Source organism: Pimephales promelas, chromosome 5 (genome assembly GCF_988280905.1).
Source record: "Pimephales promelas chromosome 5, fPimPro1.hap1.1, whole genome shotgun sequence".
Lineage (NCBI taxonomy): Eukaryota > Metazoa > Chordata > Actinopteri > Cypriniformes > Leuciscidae > Pimephales > Pimephales promelas.
This window is the reverse complement of record NC_142773.1, coordinates 39,738,633-39,763,132: the sequence shown is the minus strand read 5'-3', so window position 1 is coordinate 39,763,132 and position 24,500 is coordinate 39,738,633. Positions and strand designations below refer to the sequence as shown.

Below are 24,500 nucleotides of genomic sequence, written 5' to 3'. Positions count from 1 at the left end.
GGTAGGTCATAAATCAAATAGGTAATAAGTAGCTTTTATAAACATACTTTAAGAAAAAAAAAACATTACTTGTGTGCATCTTGAGACAAAACAATGACACTGACATTCTTTAAGACATACTTTCAGTTAAAACAGCTCAAACATGCATTTTAGTCTGACTAGCTTAAGCCTGGTCTGTGAAACCAGGGGTACGTGCTTTGGAAAACATATTAACGCAGTGAATGTACATAACCTCAAAGAGGTGCTATTATTGTCACATGTAAATGTAGACGATATAAACACAACTATGACTTTCAAACATTCATATTTTAGGTTAAACTGCACAGGAATATCTCCATATTGTACATTAACTATATTTTAGATGCTGTAATCTAGGGCTGTCTGATATGGGGGAAAAAATAATAATTTCAGATTTTCTGATAAAATTTGCAATTTAAATCTTTGTGCACTTAATTGGACCTGAAGTGTGACATTCATTTTTAAAAGTTTAAATATTCCATCATAAAAGGATAATGAAACTGTTCAAAACCTTTGCTCAACACAAAAGAAGATATTTTTTATAGAATATGAGCATCCAAACAGTTGATGGACAAGAAAATACTATTGAAGTCAAAGGGTCCCATCAAGTAGTGACTGACACTCTTCAAAATATCTTCGTTTGTGTTCAGCAGAGGAACGAGATTCACACTGGTTAAGCATAAATGACATCATTTTCATTTTGGGGTGAACTATCCCTTTAAATCTAAGATGCAAAACGTCCAAGACTTGCTCTTTTCATACTTGGTCTCTCGTTCGTCTTCTTCCAGCTCTCTTTCTCTCTGTCTCTGCTCCATTTCTTTATACTTATCCAGCATGCCCTCGAAGTCCACCCGCGCCTGCCTCTGGTTCAGGTCCTTCAGCTCCTGCAGGTTCTCCAGCACCTCCATCTCCATCTTTGAGTCCCGTGTGCGGTTCTCCAGGACCTGTGGCGGCATTCAGGGAGATTAGCTTTCAAGTTTTTATGGGTTTTTGATAGGGCTGTGCAAAAGTTAACTGCGATTAATCGCATCCAAAATAAAAGTCTGTGTTTACATAATATATTTGTGTGTGCTGTATATAATTATTTTGTATATATAAATACCTATGCATGCATGTATATATTTAAGAATTATTTGCGCTTAAATTCTGTATATATTTATAAATGCATAATCTATATTATATAAATATAAATAATTTATATTTATAGAACACATTTTCTTAAATATATACATGCATGTGTGTGTATTTATATATATAAAATAATTATATACAGCACACACAAATATATTATGTAAACACAGACTTTTATTTTGGATGCGATTAATCGCAATTAACTTTTGCACAGCCCTAGTTTTTGATAGAGATGCACAGGTTGACCGGCGCGTGAACGGTCAGTCTGACATATGGCGATGAGTGCATTCACACCGGGAGCAAAAGCAGCGGTTTCTGCGCCGTGTCTATTTTTGCTGCGTTGCTCACGCTTAATTAAAGTGAAAGCACACTTTTGATGAAAAAAAGGATTTAAAAGTGCCCAAAATACACAGACTTTGCATGTCGTGTGTTTTAATAAGAACTGGAGTAGGAGTGTCAGAAAAGAAAATGTATCCTTTTAAACTTGTTTTTATTATTGACTGTGAGTAAAAGTATATGGTGTTTTAAAAAATATATTTGTGTTATTGAAAATAAAAGTGGTTAGAAAAATAAAATCGGAATCGGCAGGTCAAACTCAATGAAAATCGGAAATCGGCCTAGAAAACTGCAATCGGTGCATCTCTAGTTTTTGATGGCTTGCTTACAAAGACACTGTAAAGGCTTTTATGTACACCATATGTGGAAAACTAAATGCTTTTTTCAAAAAAATAAATAAAAATACACTGATGGAAAGTGGAAGTAAAAGTAAAAATGAAACACGAATAGCACAGAATAAAACAAACAAACACCCCCTGAAAAAACCTCTAAAAGACTACATGTGTGTTTTATGATTCAAGTTTCTAACAGACCTTCATGGGGTTATTGAGTTCCTCTTCCTCTCGCTCCTGCTGGATCTTTTTCTCCTCCTCTTCTAGCAGTTTCTCAGCCTGAAAATTACGTGTTGCACCATGTTCCATGGCATAGTCTGTGTTCTCTGGATCTGTCTGCGAAACACACCAATCAGATGAAGTGCAACTGAACAAACACACAAGAACATCTCCTGAAGTGTTGCAGTGTGATGTGTGCGTTCATTCGAGTACCTTGAAGGTGATCTCAGCCAAACATCTGGTGCATTTAATGTAGAATCTAAAAATGGGAAGCCCCATGTACAGTTCGTTCTGAACGGTCTCCTTACGAGCGTTGAACTTCTTCCCTTTGTAAATGTATTCTCCACATGTTTTACACCTGCAAAACAGCAAGAATTAATATCTGAAAGATTATATATATATATATAATCTCTAATAAATCAAACTACAGATGTTGTACTCACAAATTAGAGAAATCAAGAGATTCTTTGCCATTAAAATAGTATTATGTTCAGTATACCATTACTTAGCTTGTTGCATTTAATTTATATTTTTACTGTGATATTCAGTACCAGTCAAAAGTATGGAAAAATTACTATTTTTAATGTTTTTGAAAGAAGTTCTCAAGCCTGCATTTATTTGATTAAAAAACAGAAAAAAATGTAATTTTGTGTAATATTATTACAATTTAAAATAATGGTTTTCTATTGTAATATACTTTAAAATATAATATAATTCTGTGCTGCAAAATTCATTTTCATCAGCCATAACTATAGTCTTCAGTGTCACATGATCATCCAGAAACCATTCTAATATGCTGATTTATTATCAATGTTGGAAACAGTTGTGCTGCTTAATATTAATAATTTCTTTGAAAAGAAAGAAAGAAAATTACTGACCCCAAACTTTTGAATGGTAGTGCATATTTTTAGAAAATATTTATATTTTAAATTAATGATAAAAAAATAAATAAAAAATATATTTAAAAATAAATTTTATTCAAAGAATCCTGAAAAAAAAAGCATAACACGTTATTAAAAATATATTTCCAATCATGTGACACTGAAGACTGGAGTAATGATGATGAAAATTAGGCTTTCATAACAGAAATAAATTATATCTTAAAATATATTTACATAGAAAACCATTATTTTAAATTGTAATAATATTTCACAATATTAGTTTTTTCCCCCTATATTTTTGATCAAATAAATCCAGCCTTGGTGAGCAGAAGAGACTGAATTCAAAACCATTCAAAATAGTAATGTTTCTAAACTTTTGACCGGTAGAGTTTATTGTTGTTCATCTATGTAATTGTATTCTTAGTTGAGAAGCTGCATAAAGTGTTGTATGAAATAGTTGAATATTATTTACATCTAAAAACATGTCCTTATATGAACCCTTCAATACTTCTAGACATAACTAACGTTACCTCATGTTATATGACAGACCTGGGTTTCTATCTCAAACCATGTAAGTCATGATATTGGCAATAGTTATATAAACTAAAAAATATAACTAGTCTCACCTCATATTGAATGGTGCCATCAATCTTACCACATACTGACGGTCTTTGGGCAGTTTGAGTTTCGGGATTTTAGACGGATCAAAATCCGGAGGATAGTATTTCTGAGGAAAAATAAGAAGAAGAAATGCTGTAAAACAAGTGACACTTCACCACAGAAGCGTAACTTTGCAAACAGAAACTTATTTCGAGGTTCATCTTAATAACTATTAAGTGTGTTCAAGGTTATGTACTTGAAGTGCATAGAAAACATTAGTTAAAAACTTGAAAACATGTAGCAGCTAACGTTATAACACTGCGTTGCTAACAGTTACTTCATTAGCATTCTGTTAATGGTTATCTTAGCTATGACTCCTCTAAACCACCTTAAGCCGCAGCACATTAATAATATAGAAGTAAACAAAGAGGTACTTACATTCAAAACTTTTCTTTCCGACATGGTTCTCTTTAATTCCCTAAAATGTAAGCTAAAATCGACAACTGGATGCTAAAATGTTTGTGGACGCTTCTTCCTCGCGGTGTATGTGTGTGTATCCGTCACTCACGCGCTGCAGTGCTGCCACCACCGGCAGAGCCTCAGTATTACAGGACACAAGGCAAGAATTAGCATACAGATAAATCATTTACAGACCCACAATAATACAGACACAATAATATAATATCATATGAACATGACAAATATGCCAAAAAATATATATAAACAGGAAGGTGCTAGGGTGAGTAAGGTGGGTTATATATTAAAAATAGAAGCAGAAATCTTTTAAAGACAATAAAGACATAAAGACTTTACTGAGCCCGCTAGAGGGAGATGCTGAATAATAAAATCAATTATTAAACTCTAAATAGTTTTTCGTGTTGCTTCGATGAATTTTAGCGCATGCATTTTTTAAAGTACAAGCTGTGATATTCACAATCTCGCCATAGAAGAAAGCAAACCAAAAGTATTTGGGAGAGATCCTTTGTAGCTACTAAATAGAGCAAGTTGAGCGCAAAAAGTAAAAACACATATTTACTACTTTTTATAGATTTGACAGTCACTGGAAATCCTGACGTTAAAATCACCCTGTAAGGACAAACCAGACGTGCCCAAAGTGAACTCTGCATTGGACACCAGTCAAAACAATCAGTACTTGCAATAAAAAGAGTCTTACAGTCATTTTTTTCTTGCTTATTATCTAATTTGGCGCGCGCAAATGTTTGGTTATGATGCGCGTAATCCTGCAGCAGCTCTAGGGCGCGCGCAGAGACGCGCAATCTCATGCTGTGCGCCAAACAAGCTGGACACATCCGTAAATGGCTTAAAAATCCAGCCATATCTTCAATGGGGAGCACGGACAACGTTTGGATACAGAGTTCTTTCTTAAATGAATGCTGGGATTTAGATAAACTTTCGATCTGGATCGCGAAAAAAACGCGTCAAACACGGATTTAAGAGTAACCTACTAATGCATTTGTGCGGAATCCAGATTTCAACGAACTACAATTTATTTACCTACAGCAACAGAGACAGTCTGAAACATCTTCCAGAGTCCTTGACGGAATACTTTATCTGGGATTGGGGTTATTCCCATCATGGATCAGTTTGGGATTTTGGATTTACATCAGCGCAATAAATGGAAATGCGTGGGCGCAGTGCTGCAATTAACGGAGTTTACATGTAAGATCAGTTTTTATTTACATTTAAAACGATAAAAGTTGATTCATTTTTTTTCAATCATTGTAGAGTTTCCGAACCCAATTCATTGCAGGTGCAATTACCCATATGCAATATAAAAACACTATAAAAGTTCAGAGTATAAAACTAAAGTAGAAAAATTCTTCAAGGAAAAGGATTTCTTTTTTTAATTTCAACTGAGATATAAGTTGAATCATTTGAGGATTTAGGAAAAAAAAACGAAAGAAATACAAGTTTAAAGAAAAATAATTTCGGCTATATTAAATGATGTGCTCTATTACTAAAGTGTCAGTGATCACGTGACCCTTTGTACAGAATTGCAGTGCTGAGAGTGAGTGCAAAACTGAAGCATTTTCCCTTGTGGACTAAAGACAGTGTAAACATTTTAAGAGTGAACTCTTTCACTCATCCTCGTGTTAATGGTGCCATGGCAATCATGTGTTTCATGCACTAACGAAAAAGTCCAGGAGGATGTGTTTCTCTTGCTGAATGAACTCTGTCCGCACATCTCTCTCATCAGCTGGAGTTCAGTTGGCCTGCAGGGTGGACATGGATATAATGCATTATGGGTGACCATAATATACATGACGCCTCCCATTTAATGATCCTTAATGGATCTGTTGGTTTTATCAGGTCAGAGTAGTGGGAATTCAGTGAAAGCATGACTTGTGTGTTGTTGTAATTATCAGGATTTTTAGTTGTGATTTCTTTCTAAAATCCCAGTAAAATTGTTGGAACTTTATTTTACCGTGTCCTTGTGACACTTTACATAGTTACTGTAGTATAATAACTGTAAACTCTAAACCAAAACCCTCTTCCTAACCCTTAGGCATATATTTACTCAGTACTTAATTACACTGTAAAACACTGTGTCCAATGTGATCGTTATGACACTGTTACTAACACTTTCAAATAATAAAATTAAATGTAAAATATAAAATATTAATAAAAACTATAATAGCATCTCAATTCGTTTTCCTAATGCATTCATAATGCCTTATAATTCATCATATGTTCTTGCTATGCATTAAAATTAGGGCTGTCAAACGATTAATCGCAATTAATCGCATCCAAAATAAAAGTTTGTGTTCACGTAATATATGTGGGTGCACTGTGTGTAATTATTTTGTATATATATAAATACACACACATGCATTTATATTTAAGAAAAAAAATATTATTTTTATTTAAAATATTTATATTTATATATAATATAAATTATATATAAATCTATATACAGTATATACATGACAACATTTCTTAAATATATACAAGCGTGTATTTGTATACGTATATAAAATAATTATACACAGTGCACCCACATATATTATGTAAACACAAACTTTTATTTTGGATGCGATTAATCGCGATTAATCGTTTGACAGGCCTAATTATAATATTTAAACAGTATACTGTAATAGTTTAAATCACATGTCCAATAACTTGTTTCATAAGTTTATGCTCTTTATGAGTTTAAGAGTTTCAAGTAATTTTAAGGTTTTCAAGTTCAATCTTGCCCCCAAAACTGCAAATTAAAGTACATAAAATTGCTTAGACAATGATGTAACAAAAAATGCTACAATATTTACTCACTTCACACACACACACACAAAATATCATACAAAAATTCTGAAAGTGGCCAAATATTGATTTATCAGCATGACTAGTTTATTTACGAAAAGATATAATGCATACTTGTAATCATAATGTATAGCATTATGATGTATTTAGGATATAGAAAACGATTGGATTTCATTTCGAAACGTCTCTGTGAAAGTGACTAAATAACACAATATATGTTGTCTCTGAGGAAATATTTGCGCTTCAGAATGCTTGCATTGTTCCCTCACTGTCTAAAATAATAAGCAATTCCAATGTAAACTTGATTAAAAACTGACAGGTGTCATATGTCTGTTGGATGAAATATTACAATTGTGCAATTTTCAATAACACAAGCTATCTGTATTGAAATGTTTGACCTGACTATGTTGATACTTTTTTCCTAAACCAATGAAAATAGGTCAAAAATAGTGGCATGATGTAAACCATGAAACATAAGATTAAAATTTAAGATGCATAAAAAGAGAATTTGGTCTACTAAATTGAATTTTGATGAGGACGGCCTAAATCAGCCGTGCTTGCATGATCTCTAAACCCACGAGTTTATTAAACGTAAAATAACCTGCTGAAAAAGTTAATACAATCAATCAGGAGTAAAGATACAAACGAAGAACATGGAGGAAGCACAAGTGTGTAGCGCTTTCGAAGGCAGAATCTAACGTGTGTTTGTGAAAGTGCTGCCTGTTAAGAAGATTAACAAAATCCGGACTTTGATTACATTACGTTTGAGAGTCATTTAGACTGATGTCACATAAAAACCTACGACACGCACTGATTTTGCATTATTAGCTGAAGAAGTGTTAATTTCAATACTCATCAGTTTGATCAAAGGTCAGGAAATGATGTGCCGGATTTGTAATTTAAATGACTCTTTTTATGTTCTTTGTAAAGGCTCATCTGAAAGCTTCAGAAATACTGTACATGCACGGGACAGACCTTTTATTTTAAATGAGAACCGAGACAAGTGTTAAGTGTCCTCTAATGCACTCTTAGAAAAAAAGGTTCAATGGGGTTCTATTTAGAACCATCGGGTTCTCTACTTAATTTTAGAACCGGTTAGAAGACAAGTGTTAAGAAGAAAAGGTTCTAAATAGAACCTTAAAAGGTTCTATCAGCGCTACGTATTTAAAACCCCTAAAAGGGTTCTATATAGAAGCCTTTTTAAGGGTTCAATAATAAGAACCATTTATAGTTCTTTGTAACCAGGAAAAAGGTTCTATGGAACCTTTTGGGTTCATTCATTATCATTTGTTTTGTCCTTTCCGGATTAAATATTTCATATTATTGACAAACATCAAGACCCTAAAATGTATTTATGAATGTGAATAATCACAAAATTCAAGATATGGGGGTTAGAAAATGTATTTATTTATATCGTTTTATGTAGTTAATCAATATCACACAAAGAGTGCCATTTCAGTTTTTCTCCTCCAAAAATCAGCATGATTAAAATGTGATATTAAGTTACTACAACAGTTTAATAAACAATACTTTAATTACAACTATAAAATGTTGTAGAATAATGCATATAAAGAACCTTTGTGCCAAAAGGGTTCTTTCTTGTCATTATAGAACCTTTTTTAGCATAAAAGGTTCTTTGGAGTTGAGCAAAGAACCCTATGCTTCATAGAACCCCAATGAACCCTTTTTTCTAAGAGTGGAAAGGTTGAGATATGTCTTAAATCGTTAATGTTTAAAAGGTTATTTCAGTTTTTTTCTAGTGATTATGAGCCATTTACAATTGAATTAAAATAAATACCCTTTAAATTAATTACATTTGTAAATTTTTCAAGTTTGGTGGCATTTGTAATGCATATTTCACAGTTGTGTGTTGTGAGAGTAAAGCTATGAGAACACTGCTGTTGTAGTGTATTTTGTTTTGTACACAACACTTGGTCAGAGTGAGGCTCGGCATCAACCACTTCAGTTCATTTGACGATTTCTTTAATTGCTTTGGCACAATTTTCACAAGCAATTGAAAACTCTCAGGCCTAATATCAGCAGATCATAAAAAGGACACTTTTATCAAACATTCCTTATATTTTCAATTGTATTAGTACAATACACAAAACCACAAAGTCCTTTTCACTACACAAAATGTGGTTTTTATCTATACGTTTCATGTAGAATTAGTAGTCCTTTATTGATCCCAGCTGGGAAATTAAAGTTTCAATATAATGTTATATTGTATTTCATTTACAGCAAGGGCCTCGTCAAACTTCTGATTTGCAGCTCTTCTTGTCTATTATTTAATCCAACTGCAACTTCGGATATAACCAAATGTTATGAATTCTTTTTACATAAGTGATTTATATATAAGAACCACTATGTTTAAAGTGTGTGCACATGTAAGTGTGTTTGTTTGTGAGAGAGATTTGCAATTTGTGAACATGGAGCAACATTTTACATTACAGTATGCCTTGTGCTACTGTAAACAGAGGCAAAACTATGGTGGAGACTGCCAGAATATATTAAACAGTAGTATACTCTAGTTTGGGTCATATACCGAAACAACATTTACTGTATTGACAGCATATACTGTTATATAGCACAAAACCCCCATGTCATAACTTCATCACACACTCTTAGAAGAAAAGGTTCTATAGACAACTTTAAAAGGTTCTATCAGCGCTACATATTTGGAACCACTAAAAGGTTCTATACACTCTTAAAAAAAGGATTCCTCTGGGTTCTATATGGTTCCATACTTGGCCAATAGAACCTTTTACCAAAAAAAGGTTCTCTATAGAACCATTTTGGAGTTCCATATATGAAGTGGGGGATGGAACCATTTCTGGTTCTAAATAGAACCATTTCTTCTAAGAGTGCATGTTTAGTTGCTGAATCAATTATTACAGGCTTCAGTTGCCACATTAGAAAATACACTTACATGACCTCTTATGTAATTGAATCCATCATTTTTGTAATAGTATCTATCTAGTGTGCTTTCAAAAGGTGTGATGAAGTTATGAAACTGCCATGAGGTTCTGCATAACAGTTTGCTGACAATAAATGTTTTTTTTACTGTACTATGTCTCAGTCTAAACTGTCATAGTTTGAGTTACAGTAATGTGTCAGTCTCTACCATGGTCATCTGTTTACAGTATCAGATGGCATACATACTGCAATGTAAAATGCTGTATTTGATGCCATCGGTCTCCCTTCTACTGATCTATCTCTGATCGATCTTATGTTACTAAACAACAGCAACCCCCCCCCCCCCCCTCTCTCTCTCTCTCTGACACACACATACACACAGTGTAGTGAATGTTTGAAAAAAAGTGCACTTATGTAGGCTACACCTTGCTTGTGAAAATAGAGAATAAGTGAATAAAAAAACCTATTTCAGGGGTGATTTCAAACATGTTAAAAGCACTAAATTGAAAGAAGATCATATACTGTTGTGTTTCATTGATGCTCTCATAACATATCACAATGATCTGGTGTTTTGAAAATTAGTACGCACAATGAAAATAATGCACAACTAGAATGAAAGCATGAGATCAGGTTTCGAAAGAATGACTAGCTGTGTTGTTTACAAGTGCGATCAGTGGGAGTTTTAAAAATGTACACATTACTTTTAAAAATAGTACCAAAGTGAATAAAAATACAGATGCAAGCAGCAATTAACGGGGTTCAAGCGCTTTAAAAACATGCTTAAAAGATGTTATGTTTTATTTAGCAAGCTCGTAACCACCTAAATCATAGATGGTTATGTTTTAAAGCTTTTTATCAGTTATTGAGGTTGAGCCAAAAACCCAGGAATAGTTCGCGAAAGTCGTTTTTTGAACGATTCGTTTGACAACGGTGGTTACAGAGGCAAAATTGCTAGCGTCGAAAAATCGCGTGATATACAGTACAATCCTTAACGCATGTGGAAAAACACGAAGGCGACCCTGATGGCCGATTTCTTTCTAATTTTTCACACAGTCCCAGCGAGTTTCGTTCCGATCGGTCTCCGCTAACCTTGTCTGACAGCCGCTCCAATTTCATTGGCTGATGGCACCTTGACAAAGGCTGTGTCTGAAATCTCATTACTCCCTACCCCCTATGTAGGGGGTAGGGAGTAGAGTACTATATAGTGAGCTCACCGGCATAATAGAAACACCACTTTCGGACGTCTCTCGGCGCCGTTGATTACGTCATTGCTGTCACCCGTCCGCCATTTTTACGATCAGCGCAATGCATGATTTTATGTAGGGCTTGGGTTAGTGACTATCGGTTGTACACTACTTTTCAAAATGCATTCTGGGATACATTGAGTGGACTATATAGGGTATAATAATCATCACCATACATTCGGACAGCACTACAAAATGGCGAGCTCACTATATAGTCCACTATATAGTGAGTAGTGGGAGATTTCGGACACAGCCAAAGTCAATCGGACTGACCTTTTGTGTAGGTGTAGATCCTGTTGTGTAATCCGTCTACAGACCAAGGCCATATATTGGTGTGCCAAGTTTGGTGAAATCAACTTATTCTGTTCAAGAGTTTTGGTAAAAGTTTCCACAGCCACTTCCTGATATGGACGTGAATCGAAATTTCGACTTTCTTTTTGTGATTCAGACTCCAGAGAATCTTTCTGCACTGGTTTAGTTCCAATCGGGCAAAAAAAAACTATAGGATTAGTTCGCAAAAGTAGGTTTTTCGGTAAAAGCCAAAATAGAGCGGTTTAGGAGTTATGAGCCAAATACAGACTTTTGATCGCTGTAGCGCCACCATCAGGCCAATTGACCTATGGCTAAGCCACGCCCCCTCCACTCACTCGGACACACAGTCAACATTCAGGGACAGGCGCTATGGCAGCCGTCACAGTAAGAGACATTTCACAGGAGGCAATTGGTGATTTTTGGAGACAGAAAGATTATATATCATCTCGAAGTCACCTAAAGGGTCTTAACTATACATTGGAGGGTTATATTAATAATTTTATTGTTGAGAAGGTCGATGAAAAGCTTCAGCTCCAGGCAAACATGTACAGGTCACAGTGTAAACGTGATAAACCTCATATCGTTGCCATCACCGTTTGGTGTTACAGTATTTACATAAATCATTTAGCACAACATTGTTAACATTTGTGTTATCTCGGTTATTTACAGATACGCTAATGAAGCTAAGTGACATGTGATGTACAATGCAGCTAGAAGCTAACGTTAATGTTTTCTAATGTTAGCCTAACGTTATGTTAGAGATTTTAAAGATAATGTTCAAATACGTTGTAGACTTAGAACAGATGTAGACGACATCCTTGTTTAATTTATCCACGTTTAGTTGGTGTTGTGGTGTGCCGCATAACTTAATCCAGAGCAGACAGGTTATCTCGGTTGAGATGTGGCTTGGGAAAGGGTAAAGAAATACACACCGTCGCCCAGCCTCTCGGGAACCTAGTGTCGGAGTTATATGTACCTCATGCACACCGTTTGATCATTTTAAACTTAAAATGACAAGAAAAAATGAATGAAAGAACTGAAATTAAAATGAAAGAACGAACTGCAATGCATTTCAATTGACGTGGAAGCAGAGAATGTCCGAGTGCATTGGGTTAGCTGCGCACTGTGATTGGCTCATCGTGTTTGAGGGCGTGGCTTAGCCATAGGTCAGTTGGAGCCAAGCGTGCCGCACAAGCCCTCAAAAGTGAAGCCAAAACGTCTCGATCGCCCCCCTGTGACCGGACCTAGTATAGCTCATAACCCCCGCCTCCCCATGTTATTCAATGGGGCGCGAGACCAACTAAACAATTAAATTACACTTCACATATCCTTTTTCCAAAGATAGTTTCTGTCATTTACTGTAGTTTCTATCACGTTGATGTAATTTCAAGTGTTCGTTTTCAAAATAAGTTTGTTTTTAGTTAGTTATGTGATGTTAAAAAAAGGTGCTCTGACATCATGATTGACAGCTGTGATTGACAGGTTCTCTGTGCGAGGTAGTCACTGAAAGCACCAGCGGACTTTTTTAATCATGTTGATTATGTGGTTAGTAGTTGTATTTACCTTATTTTAACAAGGTTCTGCAATCAGCAGACATCATTGGAGAAGAACGAAGCAGACAGAGGAAAATTAATATAAGTGCGGGGCGTGTGCTTGCGTTTGATTCAGCGAGAATGACGACGCGGCCTTCGATTTCGTGGCTTTACTTCCTGCTCACGACTGCGCGTGACTGGTCCCGAAACACGCAAGTGCGCAGACTCAAGTCAGCGTCATATCGAGACACTGGCGGCTTCAGTTCTCTCTGATAGAAAAGAGCGAAGGGGAGAGCGTCGTCCATCTTTTTTTACAGTCTATGGTTGGAGCGAGCCTTGGTGACGTTGCCAACTCAAAGTTTCAAGTGTCTACCCAGACAGCAAACTGACATTGAATCAACGTGGAAACGACGTCTCTCATGACATTGAAACAACGTTGATTTTGCTCATTGAATTAATGTTGAACCAACGTCAGACGCGGCATTCTTCAAAGCTAAATGAAAATCGAAAATTGGTTTGTTTTCATAACGTTGAAACAACGCATTAATTTCAAGTTGACTTTCCGTTAGTTTTGAAAGAATGACGCATCTGACGTTGGTTCAACGTTAATTCGATGAGCAAAACAATGTCAGATCAACGTTGTTTCGATGTCATATTTCTACGTTAATTCAATGTCAGTTTGCTATCTGGGTACGACTAACAGTTTGGTCTGCCTGATCACTTTAAGAGGACACACGCTTGAACCCCTAAAAAACAGTAAAACCAGCATGTTAGTGCCGTAGTCCCTCCAGAAAAACGCGATTATGCGATCGCTGAATTCAATGCAAAATCAGCCAAAGTCCGCATATTTATGCGGGGGCCGCATTTTTTCAAATAAGCCGCACTTTCGCCGCATAAATTACCGATTTCCATGCAAAATATGCGGGGTTTGAATGATTTCATAATCCTCGCATTTTCGTTGCAAAAAAATTCACATATATCTTCGCAGAAAGTTGAAAAATGTTGCGTTTGCTGAATACAAGAGCAGCCATTTCCCCCTGTTTCCATGGGAACGTAATGAAGTGACGCAATTACGCGACGGGATAGCTCACAGTTGAAGTTATTGCAGAGGCCAGAAAGACTCACGGAGGCGATTGACATCTCACAAATCGAACTCGTATAACTGTCTGTCACACGTTCTACCGTCACATCGTTACTTAATAAACAAAATAACATAAAAGAATAAGCATCAAACAGAAATTACCCGTACACATGGGGTGTTTGAGGCGCACACACTGCAGACAGTTCAGCGCGCAGCTCTTAAAGGGGCCACACCTTATTTACACTCGTTACAGTCTGAAATAAAACATTGCTGATTTTGTAATTGTGAAAGAGTCTATTGTGCACTTATTCTTTGAATGTCCCTATTCTTCAATCTTTTGGAATGAGATGTCTCAATTTCTAGGTTTTAAAATGAATTGCAACCTTGTCTTAAATTTGTCATCTTCATACAAATGATTTTGACTTTCCTATAAGAAAAATGTATGTTATCGAATTGTTCTATTATTAGGAAAATTTCATATTAATCAAACTAAGTGGAGTAACTCAAAACCCAACTTTGCTCATTTCAAAACAGCTTTTAAAATGTATTTTGAGTCTTTAATTTTTTTTTAAAAAATCGAAAAGCCCAAAAGATCTGTATCTCTGCTAAAAAAAATTAATATGTCTGTGATGCCCTCTATCTTTATTTTTTTCTTGTTTTTCCCCCCAAATTATTGTTTCATGTTTTAGGCTACTTCTCAGATGTTATATTTATCAGAAAATGTGTAAAAGAAATGTCAAGAACTTATATCAAACTCTGTGATTTTGAAAATTTAATAAAAATAAAACAAGATGAGAAATTAAATATTCCCAGCACTTTCTATGATGTAGTATGCTTGCTACATCATAGAAAGTAATAAGAAATGACTATTTACATTAAGGCAGTAGCCTAGTGAGAACAGGGTGTTGAGGGAATCACTTTTTTTCTCTTTTTCATCAAACCGTAGTTTTTGCAAGTTCCCGCAATTTTTGCAAGTTCCCGCAGTTTTTGCAAGTTCCCGCAATTTCATCGCATAAAATTGCATAAATATCCCGCATATTCCATCGCATTTTTAAAGAAAACGGGCCGCGTAATCAAGGATTTTTGCCCGCAACAATCACAAAAAAACGCTGCGTTTTTCTGGAAGGACTGCGAGGCCTCTTAACTAAGCTTCACCAGCTAGCTTTGCTATCTGGCCAGCTTGTTGGTATATGTTTTCTTACTAAAGAAACACAACAGAAGTGACGTCCCCCATTAATATGCGTCTAAACTGACAGCTGAGTAATTTGCTACTGCTGAGGATTGTGGGTCAGATCAAGCCGTCGTAAGCCACTTTGAGGCTGTGGGTTAGATAACGCTTTCTGGCTCTAGTTGGCGGTGAAGAAATCAAAACATGTCTGCCAGGGAAGGAACAGGAACTTCCTTCTCCATGCGCTAATCTTCAGAAACGCGTCACTCCAGCTGCTGAGTTAAACTGCAATAAAAGCACAGGCTATAAATGAGAGCGGGTTAGGCCTGTTAGTCATCAGTTTTAATGTATGCCCTGCCTGACACCAATTCAGTCTGATGTTCAGGATAAGAGATGAAGCAGGAAGTTGAGAAGGTCAAGGCTGGATAAGCTTTTCTTCACGCTGGACTTAGTGGATGATTTCTCATTCAACATACTGTATAGCTGTACTGAATATATCCGCCTCTGGTTCAGTCATGAATTTCTAAACGTTGTGTAATGAACATTCAAGAAACAAGAAATCACTAGATGGAATTGATAATCGTTTAAGATTGGAGAATCTTACACATGATTACTGGAATATGTTTCTGTAACTTTCCTGCAAAAGTCACCATGAACTACTTAGAAACACAACACATGCCCCACCCCTCCATCTGGAAAGCCAATCGTCTGCTTTTAACAGTCAAGCCGGTCTTGTTAGTCCGAAATAGCTGCCCGGAGGCGTTGCCAAGATGGCGGCCGAGTGGCATGACTTGCCTAAAAGGACTTTGACTGCAGCAACACTTGACTGGTGCTCACGTAACGTCGTATGCATTTCTTTGTGGTTCTTTGCTTAGTAGTAAAAATTATTTGGAAATACTTTTGAAGCAGTCCACACTGAAGACTTTTTTTTTTTTTTTTTTAAGAGCATTAAAAATCTTACCAAGCCCAAACTTTTGAACAGGAGTGTATATATTGTGTTCATATAGGATTATTTTAACTTCTGCATTACAGTAATAATACAATAAGGATCATCATGGAGGAGGAGAACTCCAAAGAACAGATTCTGTATGTAAAATATAATTTCTTATTCATACATATAAAATATGATCTATACATGTTCTTAGAAAGATTCGCCTTATTACAGGGTCAATATTACGGGACCATTAACTGACTTCAGAGAACCGTACTTGTACTTCAAGAACATATTTTAGGTCAAAGGGGTTTAAAAAATGTCTGAAATATATAAAATACCAGATCAAGTGTCTGTATCTGTGTTTCTAAAATGTTGCAGGTGCTTTTCATTATTTTTGCTCAATATGTTTGAATCAGCTGGTGTTTTGGTGATTTTTAATAATAGATTAAATTGGCTCTATGCACGGCGGTATTTCCGGTGAAGGTTTAAGGATGCTCGATAACTTCCGCCGATCGTAGAGTCCAATGCAATACCGAGAATTTATATTGAATTTTATACTCCATGGTTATACTAAAGAAACGTTAGCCACAAAAACAGATAAAACAGACACCCCTCGTTGTGTTTATTTTTTTATTTGAAAATTATATTAAATAAACATAACTATATATAAAATTACATCTAATTGTATGAACGTTTCGTTTCAAAGACGGGAGGACAGTAAATTTTAAAGACTCTGCCATCCTGTTTTCCTCTGTTTTCCTCCACTTTAATCTCCCCAACCGGAAACTGTTGAGCATCCTTGCGTCAAATGCGGAACTTATGGAACTCAAATGCGGAACATATAGCCCATTAAGTCAGTTCTCCTCAAGTTCACGCAGATGCAGAAGAGCCACATGGCACTCTCAGAAAAAAAAGGTACAAGAGCTGTCACTGGGGTTGTATCTTTTCAAAAGGAAACCCTTTGTACCTCATTTACCCCTGAAGGGCATATTAACATCTTAATGGAACATAATATTATCTAAAGTGTACATATTAGTACCTTTTCAAAGGGTACTGGTCCAGTGTCAGATTTTGTACCTTTTTTGTGGGAAGTTCATGTTGGAAAGTTGTGTTTATGACTTAAAGGGCCCTATTTTACCAATCTGAAACGCAAGTATCAAGTGTGTAGTGCAAGTATCTTTGTGGGCGGGTCTTGGGCGCTGTTGCTATTTTACCGGCGGGATAAATGACTCTTGCGCCGCCCGACGCAAGTTTAAAGAGCCCCTATCATGGATTTTTGAAAATGACTGTTCATATGGTGTGGAATAAAGCTCTAAGGGAATGAAAACATCCTGCAAAGATTTATATCTGAAAGTGCACCGTATATAAAGTTATTTTCTTTCAAAAGTGAGAGTCGACTCTGAGTCTATGAAATGAATTGTTTTTGAAACGAGTCATTAGCTGTTACATCGTGATGTAGAGACATACTGGCCGTGGCCAGTTACTGCGCGCGCAGAAGGAAGTGTAAACTTGAAGTCTACACATTCAAATACTTCATCATAGCATCATGTTCGAGAAGACGCTGTGTTCTACAATGCAAAGATAGTTCAGCCACTTTGCTTTCATTTACCAGGGACGAGCATGTGAAGAATCGGTGGTTAGAGTTCATATTTGCAACGATACCACAACAGTATAGCCTGATTGTGTTCTCACCATTTTAATTAATCGTTCAAATACATAAATGAATTCAAATGTGGATTCGCAAGTGGTTGTTCCTGAAGGAGGGCTCAGTAACTTACTTACCCAGTGTATATGGATCAGCTTCCTCCTTCGAATCACAACCTGTAAGTATTATTAATAATTGTTGCTTTTATGGGTTTTGAACGGTTTTGTAGCGTCGGGCGCAAAGAGGGAAGGCGCGATAAGTATGTGTGTGCGTATGTGTGTGTGTGTAAGTTACGCTCAGCGCAGCTTCTAGGTCTCCAATGTCAATTTTTTTTTAATTGGCGTTTGGAGTTGTCATAAAGAATAGAGCGTCTTGTAGTACTGCAGTGCTTTATCAATATGTTTATGCGTTATGCTAACAAACAATAACTGACTGGGTCGGTCATCTGACCAATCACCGCTGATTAGCGTCACGCAAAGGAGTGGTTTGGAAAAATGAGTCGTTGAACGAATCATTTGGGAGTCGGTGAGCAAATCAGTTAAAAAATAAATGCATATTATAAGACAAATAAAGTGTTGTTTTTTTTATCCTTGCATGCATGTCAAACTGTTTTTGCGAACTCCTAAAACAAAAATAGGAACATTTCAAATGCTATGATGGGGGCTCTTTAAAAGGGATTGGTCTGAAATAGCTTCATTATAGGTGTGGTTTGGGCGTAACGTTAAATAAACCAATCAGAGCATCATCCAACATACCCTTTTAGAGCATGTACGCATGTTGCATGGCCGATTGTTTTTATTATGGCGGATTTATCCGTGTTATAATGTATGATCTGCAAAAATAAAAACGGCTGCATCTGTGTTTATGAGAGAATCAAAGTGCGTCTGTGAAGGGAAAAGCCCATTTGCGTGGGTGCAAAATAGGAATGATACATGCGTCAGTGTATGAAGTCATTTGCAGCGGGTGCAAGATAGGGCCCATTGTGTGTTTAAGTCACTTTCTTTGGAGTAAGATGGCTGTGTATCTTCTCTTTATTGACTACACAAAAGTACAGCAAGGCTTTTAAAATTCTACTTCTAGAAAATGTTGAACAAAGAATGTGCATCAGATGTGTTATGAAGACACTGTAAACTTTATCATTGCATATTATATTATTATATTACATGCTTTCATATTGTGTGCAGGCAATTGGCTTATTTTGTTTGATAAAAAAGCATGAGAATGCTGCTAAATACCTATAAACCGGGTCTAAAACGTACTTTTTGCCAGTGGACGAATTCAAATGAATTCAATAAAGACTTTATATCACACAATTCTGACTTTTGTTCTCATAATCAGCGCAGTCTCACCCCTGACGTCTTTTGACCATACGTCAACATCTGCCTTTTTAGGGTACCCTTAAACGTCGGTTAGATGACGTTATCGGATCGTAACCCGACCCCAGACCTAAACCTACCCCGGCACCTAACCGACGTTAAAGGTAAAGCACCAGTTGTATGACGGCCCGGGATCGTCATCTAACCGACGTTAGGCGGATGTTGACGTATGGTCAAAAGACGTCCCAAGACTCAGTAATATGACGTCTTGGGATGAGACTGTGTTATCATAATTGAGACTTTATATCACGCAATTGGAAGAAAAAAAGTCAGAATTGGGAAATTAAAAAAATTACCTTTTTTATTTTTTATTCAGTGGTGGAAACAAGCTTCCATGAGGCTCAGTATTCACAGACTGGTGATTCAATAGTCTGGAGGTTATATAGTAGACTGTCTTACAATAGACTGTCTTGAAAATAAAGGCTCTTTATCGACATTGATGATTCCTTGAGGATCATCCATTCCACAAAAGCTTCTCCACTGTGGAAAAGGGTTTTGGATTATTAAAATGTTCTTCACACTAAGAAAAAAATGGTTCGTTGATTAACTGATCACTTAAAGGTTTTTTACGGAATAAAAAATTGTCCTTCTTTGGCACCTCCTATTTGAAACCCTGGGAATTTAGATGATACAAGTCTGATCCCTAGTACATCCCATGAGCATGAAAGTCCCTGAGGAATCCCCATCATGCCCTCGAGTACACCAAGTGACTCCAGAGGGACTCAACCCACAGTCATTGTGCTGTAAATTGCAAAACAACAAGCTAATAGAGTGACTAACTCTAATATCTAATATTTTTCTCTCCGTCTCATGGCCGACTCCATCTAGCTTTGAGTAACTTCTAGTACAGGACGATCAGGATGAAAAGATGGCGACCATGCTCTTACCAGCGGGTCCTGATGGCTTGCGACCGTACACACGTGAGTCTCTGGCGGCCATCGAGCAGAGGATCAGCGAAGAGCGGACGAAGAACAAGAAGGATTATAAGGAGGACCCCGGGTACATTGAGGAGCCCAAACCCCGTGCTGACCTGGAGGCCGGGAAGGGGCTGCCTCGCATCTTTGGTGAAATCCCCGCAGGACTGGTCGGAGTCCCGCTGGAGGACATCGACCCTTTCTACTTCAAGAATCAGAGGGTGAGTCAGTGGCCTTCAAGATGTTTTAGTGCATCTTAAAAGAGACTAAGTGCTGTAAATGGATGTGAAGTTGGTGTTTTTAGTTGAATATTGCCACAGATGTATTTATATAAGGGCATGTAATGATTTTGTCTTGCATGGCAACGAGATACGTACTTGTGCATTTGGTGCTCTGGTTTCTCCAGGAGAGCAATGAGATAAAATGGAGAAAAAATGGAGACTATTTCATTGGGTCTCTGGTATATAGATGCGTTTCGGTCGATCGGATCACACAAGACACATTCCCGTTTACACCTTGCGTTTTAATCCGTCCACTTTCAACCACTTCTGTCCTGATTTCGTCATGGAGAGGGTCTATGGGCGAGTAAATGTGTGGACTTTTTCAGATCTTTCGACCTAATGGACAAAATAAGCTCACGTAATTTCTCTGATAGCCCTTCGAAACCAAACTTGGGTCTCCAGCTGACAAAGTTTAAATCCCATCTGGCTAGAGCTCTTCACATAATCGTTACGCATTAGGTCAGTAGGCGGAGTGTAGACGGTCTTTTATGGCTGTTCAAACACATTCAATCACATGAGCGTTTACACTACGAAAGCAATGCGGCCCAATGCGTTTTCAACTACATCGGGAAATGGTCTAAAGTGGACAAGCTCAAAACGTTTTAGACACCTGTATTTAGTGTCGTCCACTTGTGATCCAATCGGCTGCAACGCATCTTAATACCAGATGTAAACAGGGCCTTTCTACGGAGACGTATTGCATTCACTCGAAGAAAAAAAAAATCTACTCTGTTTTTCTGAATTAACGAGTTAATTTTTCATGAGAAAAAAAATATTTTGCTCTGTTTTTCTGAATTAACGAGTTAATTTTTCATGGATTTTTTTTGCTCTGTTTTTCTGAATTAACAAGTTAATTTTTCATGGAATTTTTTTTTTGCTCTGTTTTTCTGAATTAACTCGTTAATTTTTCATGGAATTTTTTTTTTTTGCTCTGTTTTTCAAAAAAACAGAGCAAAATTCAGAAAATTCAGAAAAACAGAGCAAAAACTTTTTTTCTCACGAAAAATTAACTCATTAATTCAGAAAAACAGAGCAAAAAAATTTTTTCTCATAAAAATTAACTCATTAATTCAGAAAAACAGCAAAACTTTTTTTCTCATGAAAAATTAACTCATTAATTCAGAAAAACAGAGCAATTTTTTTTTCTCATAAAAAATTAACTCGTTAATTCAGAAAAACAGAGTAGATTTTTTTTCTTCAAGTGAATGCAATACGCCTCCGTACCTTTCAGAATAGATAATATCTCAAATTGTGCTCAGATTTGCCAAGATACAGTCTGCAATCAATCGATTAAGCTGCTGTCCACATTTATTTACAGGGCTCATATTACTATATGTTACCTATTGACTTATTTCTTTAAAATTAATATTAAGAGAAACATGATCTGACACATAATTGAGAATTTCATCAATTCTGCATAGCAACCTCTGAAATTTAAATAGTTTTCACTCACAACCCATTATACAGTCATAGACATAATTGACAACAGAAGAACAATCAGAATAGCCCTCAAACCGTATTCACTTTATAGCTCTTAATCCTGTAATTGTGGACAAATGTGGGAACAGAGGACTCAGCCGTGATCCTAATTTTTAGTATAAATGTTATATCGCTGTCTTTGATAAAATTTTGTCTATGGTGTTTTTTTTTTTTTTTTGGGGGGGGGGGGTATTTTTGAATTTATTTACTTCAAAAAGTACCATATTTTCTATGTAAATTATGCTTATTTTTATGTTTTATTTATTATTTTTTTAACTACATTAAAATATCATTCCCATAAGTTCTTAGAGCTAAAACCTAAAGATGAAGTGACTTTGCTGTCACCTGGTGTCTTATTTTAGAGTGCTCTAAATTACAGTTTTTCCCATTCATTTCTATGCCCATTTTTGACCCAAATACAAGATTAAGGAGTTTTTTTTTCACCCACTTAACATTGTAGAAGTGAGTCAAAAACAAATTATGTGTGTTCAGGAGGCAAACTTAGGAAAAGTAGCCAAGTTTTGTACCGCTCAGATCAAGGGAAGTATTTTTTTTAAATAAATCAAAACTATTTTGCCCACATTTGTCCAGACTACAGTTTTAGGGATAAACTATTACAGAGAGTGATTGTCTATTATTGGCTAATTTGGTTACTGATATATTGTGATTCATCTGAATATCTATATCTATTTAATCAATTGTCTTTTCTAAATATAGTGGTATTGTGAAACATGATTACATTTGAACCCTCTGGTGTGGTCAAAAATGACAGATATTTTTTATTATCATAATTTCAATGAAATTTAGTTTGATAATGTTTATTTAAAGTGGATTTTATGGTACTAAATTATTTTTATGCAGTAATTATCCATTTATTTACTTTTTGAGCATAGTCACATGATCCTTCAGAAATCATTCATGCTGATTTGCTGCCAAAGATCCATTTCTGATTATTATCAATGTATAAAACAACAGTTGGATGCTTAATATTACGTGCTTTTGATTGATTTTGAACGATTTAAACATTAATTTAACATTATTACATTATGAATGTCTTAAAACTTTTGATCAATTTATCGTTTCCTTCCTGAATAAAAGTTTTAATATTAAAAAAAACATTCTGACAACAAACTTGTGTATCTTTCGATGCATTTCATGTGTTCAGACTGACTGTTTCTCTTCTTTTTTCTCTTTTTACAGACTTTTATAGTAGTAAACAAGGGAAAAGCCATCTTCCGCTTCAGTGCCACATCTGCACTCTACATATTCAGTCCGTTTCACTGCATTAGAAGAATCTCCATACGAATTCTAGTCCATTCATATCCTTCCACTGAACGTTTCTCTATGTGTGCATGTTTACTTGCTTGGAGAATTACACAGAGATTTGGTCTGTTTATAGCCGTGCTTCTGATTCGTGTATAATAACTCAGATTTCAGATCTTAAAGGGATACTCCACCTGTTTTTTCATATTAAACTATATTATTCCCTTAACTAAGACAAGTTGATACCTCCGTCGTCTCAATCGCTCTGGCGCGCGAGAGCCTTTGATAGCACTTAACTAGCCCAGTTCATTCAATATGGGTCAAGCAGAGAAGCGGCCAAACACCTCCACATTTTCCCTATTTAAATACAGTTACACAAGTAGTGTAACTCGACCTACACTGAAAAAAATGATTTTTTTGGTTAGGTAAATACTACTGAAAAAAACCCAATGTAATTTACAAGAAAAAGTTAGTTCAGGCAAGAATTAAAAAAAACTAAGTCAATTCCATATCAGTACTTAGTTCAAGCGAGTAGAAATGAAAGCATAAATATGAACACAATAAAATAAAGTAAAAATGACTCAACTTTTCTGATACTGGGGTTCCCATCATGCACTGGACCTTGAATAATTAACGAGGTTCATTTTTCACTGGTTTCCAGCTGTATTTACACTGTTTGATCATTGCTTTTGTTGTCAGGATTAGTAACTTGCCATTTTGAGGAAATTTTCTGCTCAAAATGACACATTCAAACACAAAAACGACCATCAAATCATGTTACCGTCATTGTGTATTGTCTACCAAGTATTGAGGTCTTTGCATTCACGTCATGCTTAACATCTGACATGATGAAGTATAAATTACTTAGATAGGCTAAGTAAAACACATACTATAAATGACTGGTATAATTCAATAAAATTGTTTGAGTGAAATGTAATGCAAAGGAAATTACAACTAAATTGACATTAATCAACCTTTTACTAGACAAGTTACTTATATTCTTTGTTACTTTCACTTAACTAAATTAAAGTTTACTTAATTCCATATTCCAAGTAAATTTTAACTTAAGATTTCTAATTAAAGCTACTGATAAATATGTTTAGGTTTTTACTTGGCAAATCTTTGTAAATTTACTAGCATTTTCTGAGTGGAAAAAGTTGCCAAGCTCTTTTCAAGTAAATCCTACTCCACATTTTTTTCAGTGTAGGACGGTGACGCAAAATAAAACGTTGCACTTTTCTAAGCGTGTAAAGTGGATAAGGCGGAATACCACAGCAAGTACTTGGGAGCACTTCGACTCGGCGTAGTAATATCATCACGTCCTCTCCCTCTCCAGAGTGATGATATTTCTGCGCCGGGTCGAGGTGCTCCCAAGCACTTGCTGTGGTATTCCGCTTTTGCATGGGCAAACACATCAGAATCATTATCAGAAAACATAGAAACAGAATTCTCATTAGGCCTCTGAAACTAATGAGGATATTATCAAAAGGCATCAAAAGCCCAAAATCTGGACCAACAGCAAAATGATATCCAGCTGCTCACACTGTGAGGCGAATCTG

General features: G+C 36.0%; 2 protein-coding genes across 3 annotated transcripts in view; one reads left to right on the top strand and one right to left on the bottom strand.

The window, feature by feature from the left end:
* Nucleotides 1-24,500, bottom strand: part of yju2 (YJU2 splicing factor homolog) — a 49,952-nt gene that overhangs the window by 2,675 nt on the left and 22,777 nt on the right. The window contains exons 3-7 of one of the 2 annotated variants that reach the window (XM_039675553.2): nucleotides 3,956-4,115; nucleotides 3,544-3,644; nucleotides 2,250-2,394; nucleotides 2,019-2,153; nucleotides 781-962 (exon numbers count right to left, since the gene is read on the bottom strand). In XM_039675553.2, the coding sequence (XP_039531487.2) occupies nucleotides 781-962; nucleotides 2,019-2,153; nucleotides 2,250-2,394; nucleotides 3,544-3,644; nucleotides 3,956-3,979 (587 nt within the window). In that variant the 5' untranslated portion in view covers nucleotides 3,980-4,115. Of the gene's footprint in view, nucleotides 1-780; nucleotides 963-2,018; nucleotides 2,154-2,249; nucleotides 2,395-3,543; nucleotides 3,645-3,955; nucleotides 4,116-24,500 lie in introns of those variants that run through there. The other variant, XM_039675554.2, reaches the window with a different exon arrangement.
* scn12aa (sodium channel, voltage gated, type XII, alpha a) overlaps nucleotides 4,794-24,500 on the top strand; it is a 75,026-nt gene continuing 55,319 nt past the window's right edge. The window contains exons 1-3 of the mRNA XM_039675555.2: nucleotides 4,794-5,197; nucleotides 19,833-20,139; nucleotides 22,879-22,997. Coding sequence (XP_039531489.2) covers nucleotides 19,873-20,139; nucleotides 22,879-22,997 — 386 coding nt within the window. The 5' untranslated portion in view covers nucleotides 4,794-5,197; nucleotides 19,833-19,872. The remainder of the gene's footprint in view (nucleotides 5,198-19,832; nucleotides 20,140-22,878; nucleotides 22,998-24,500) is intronic.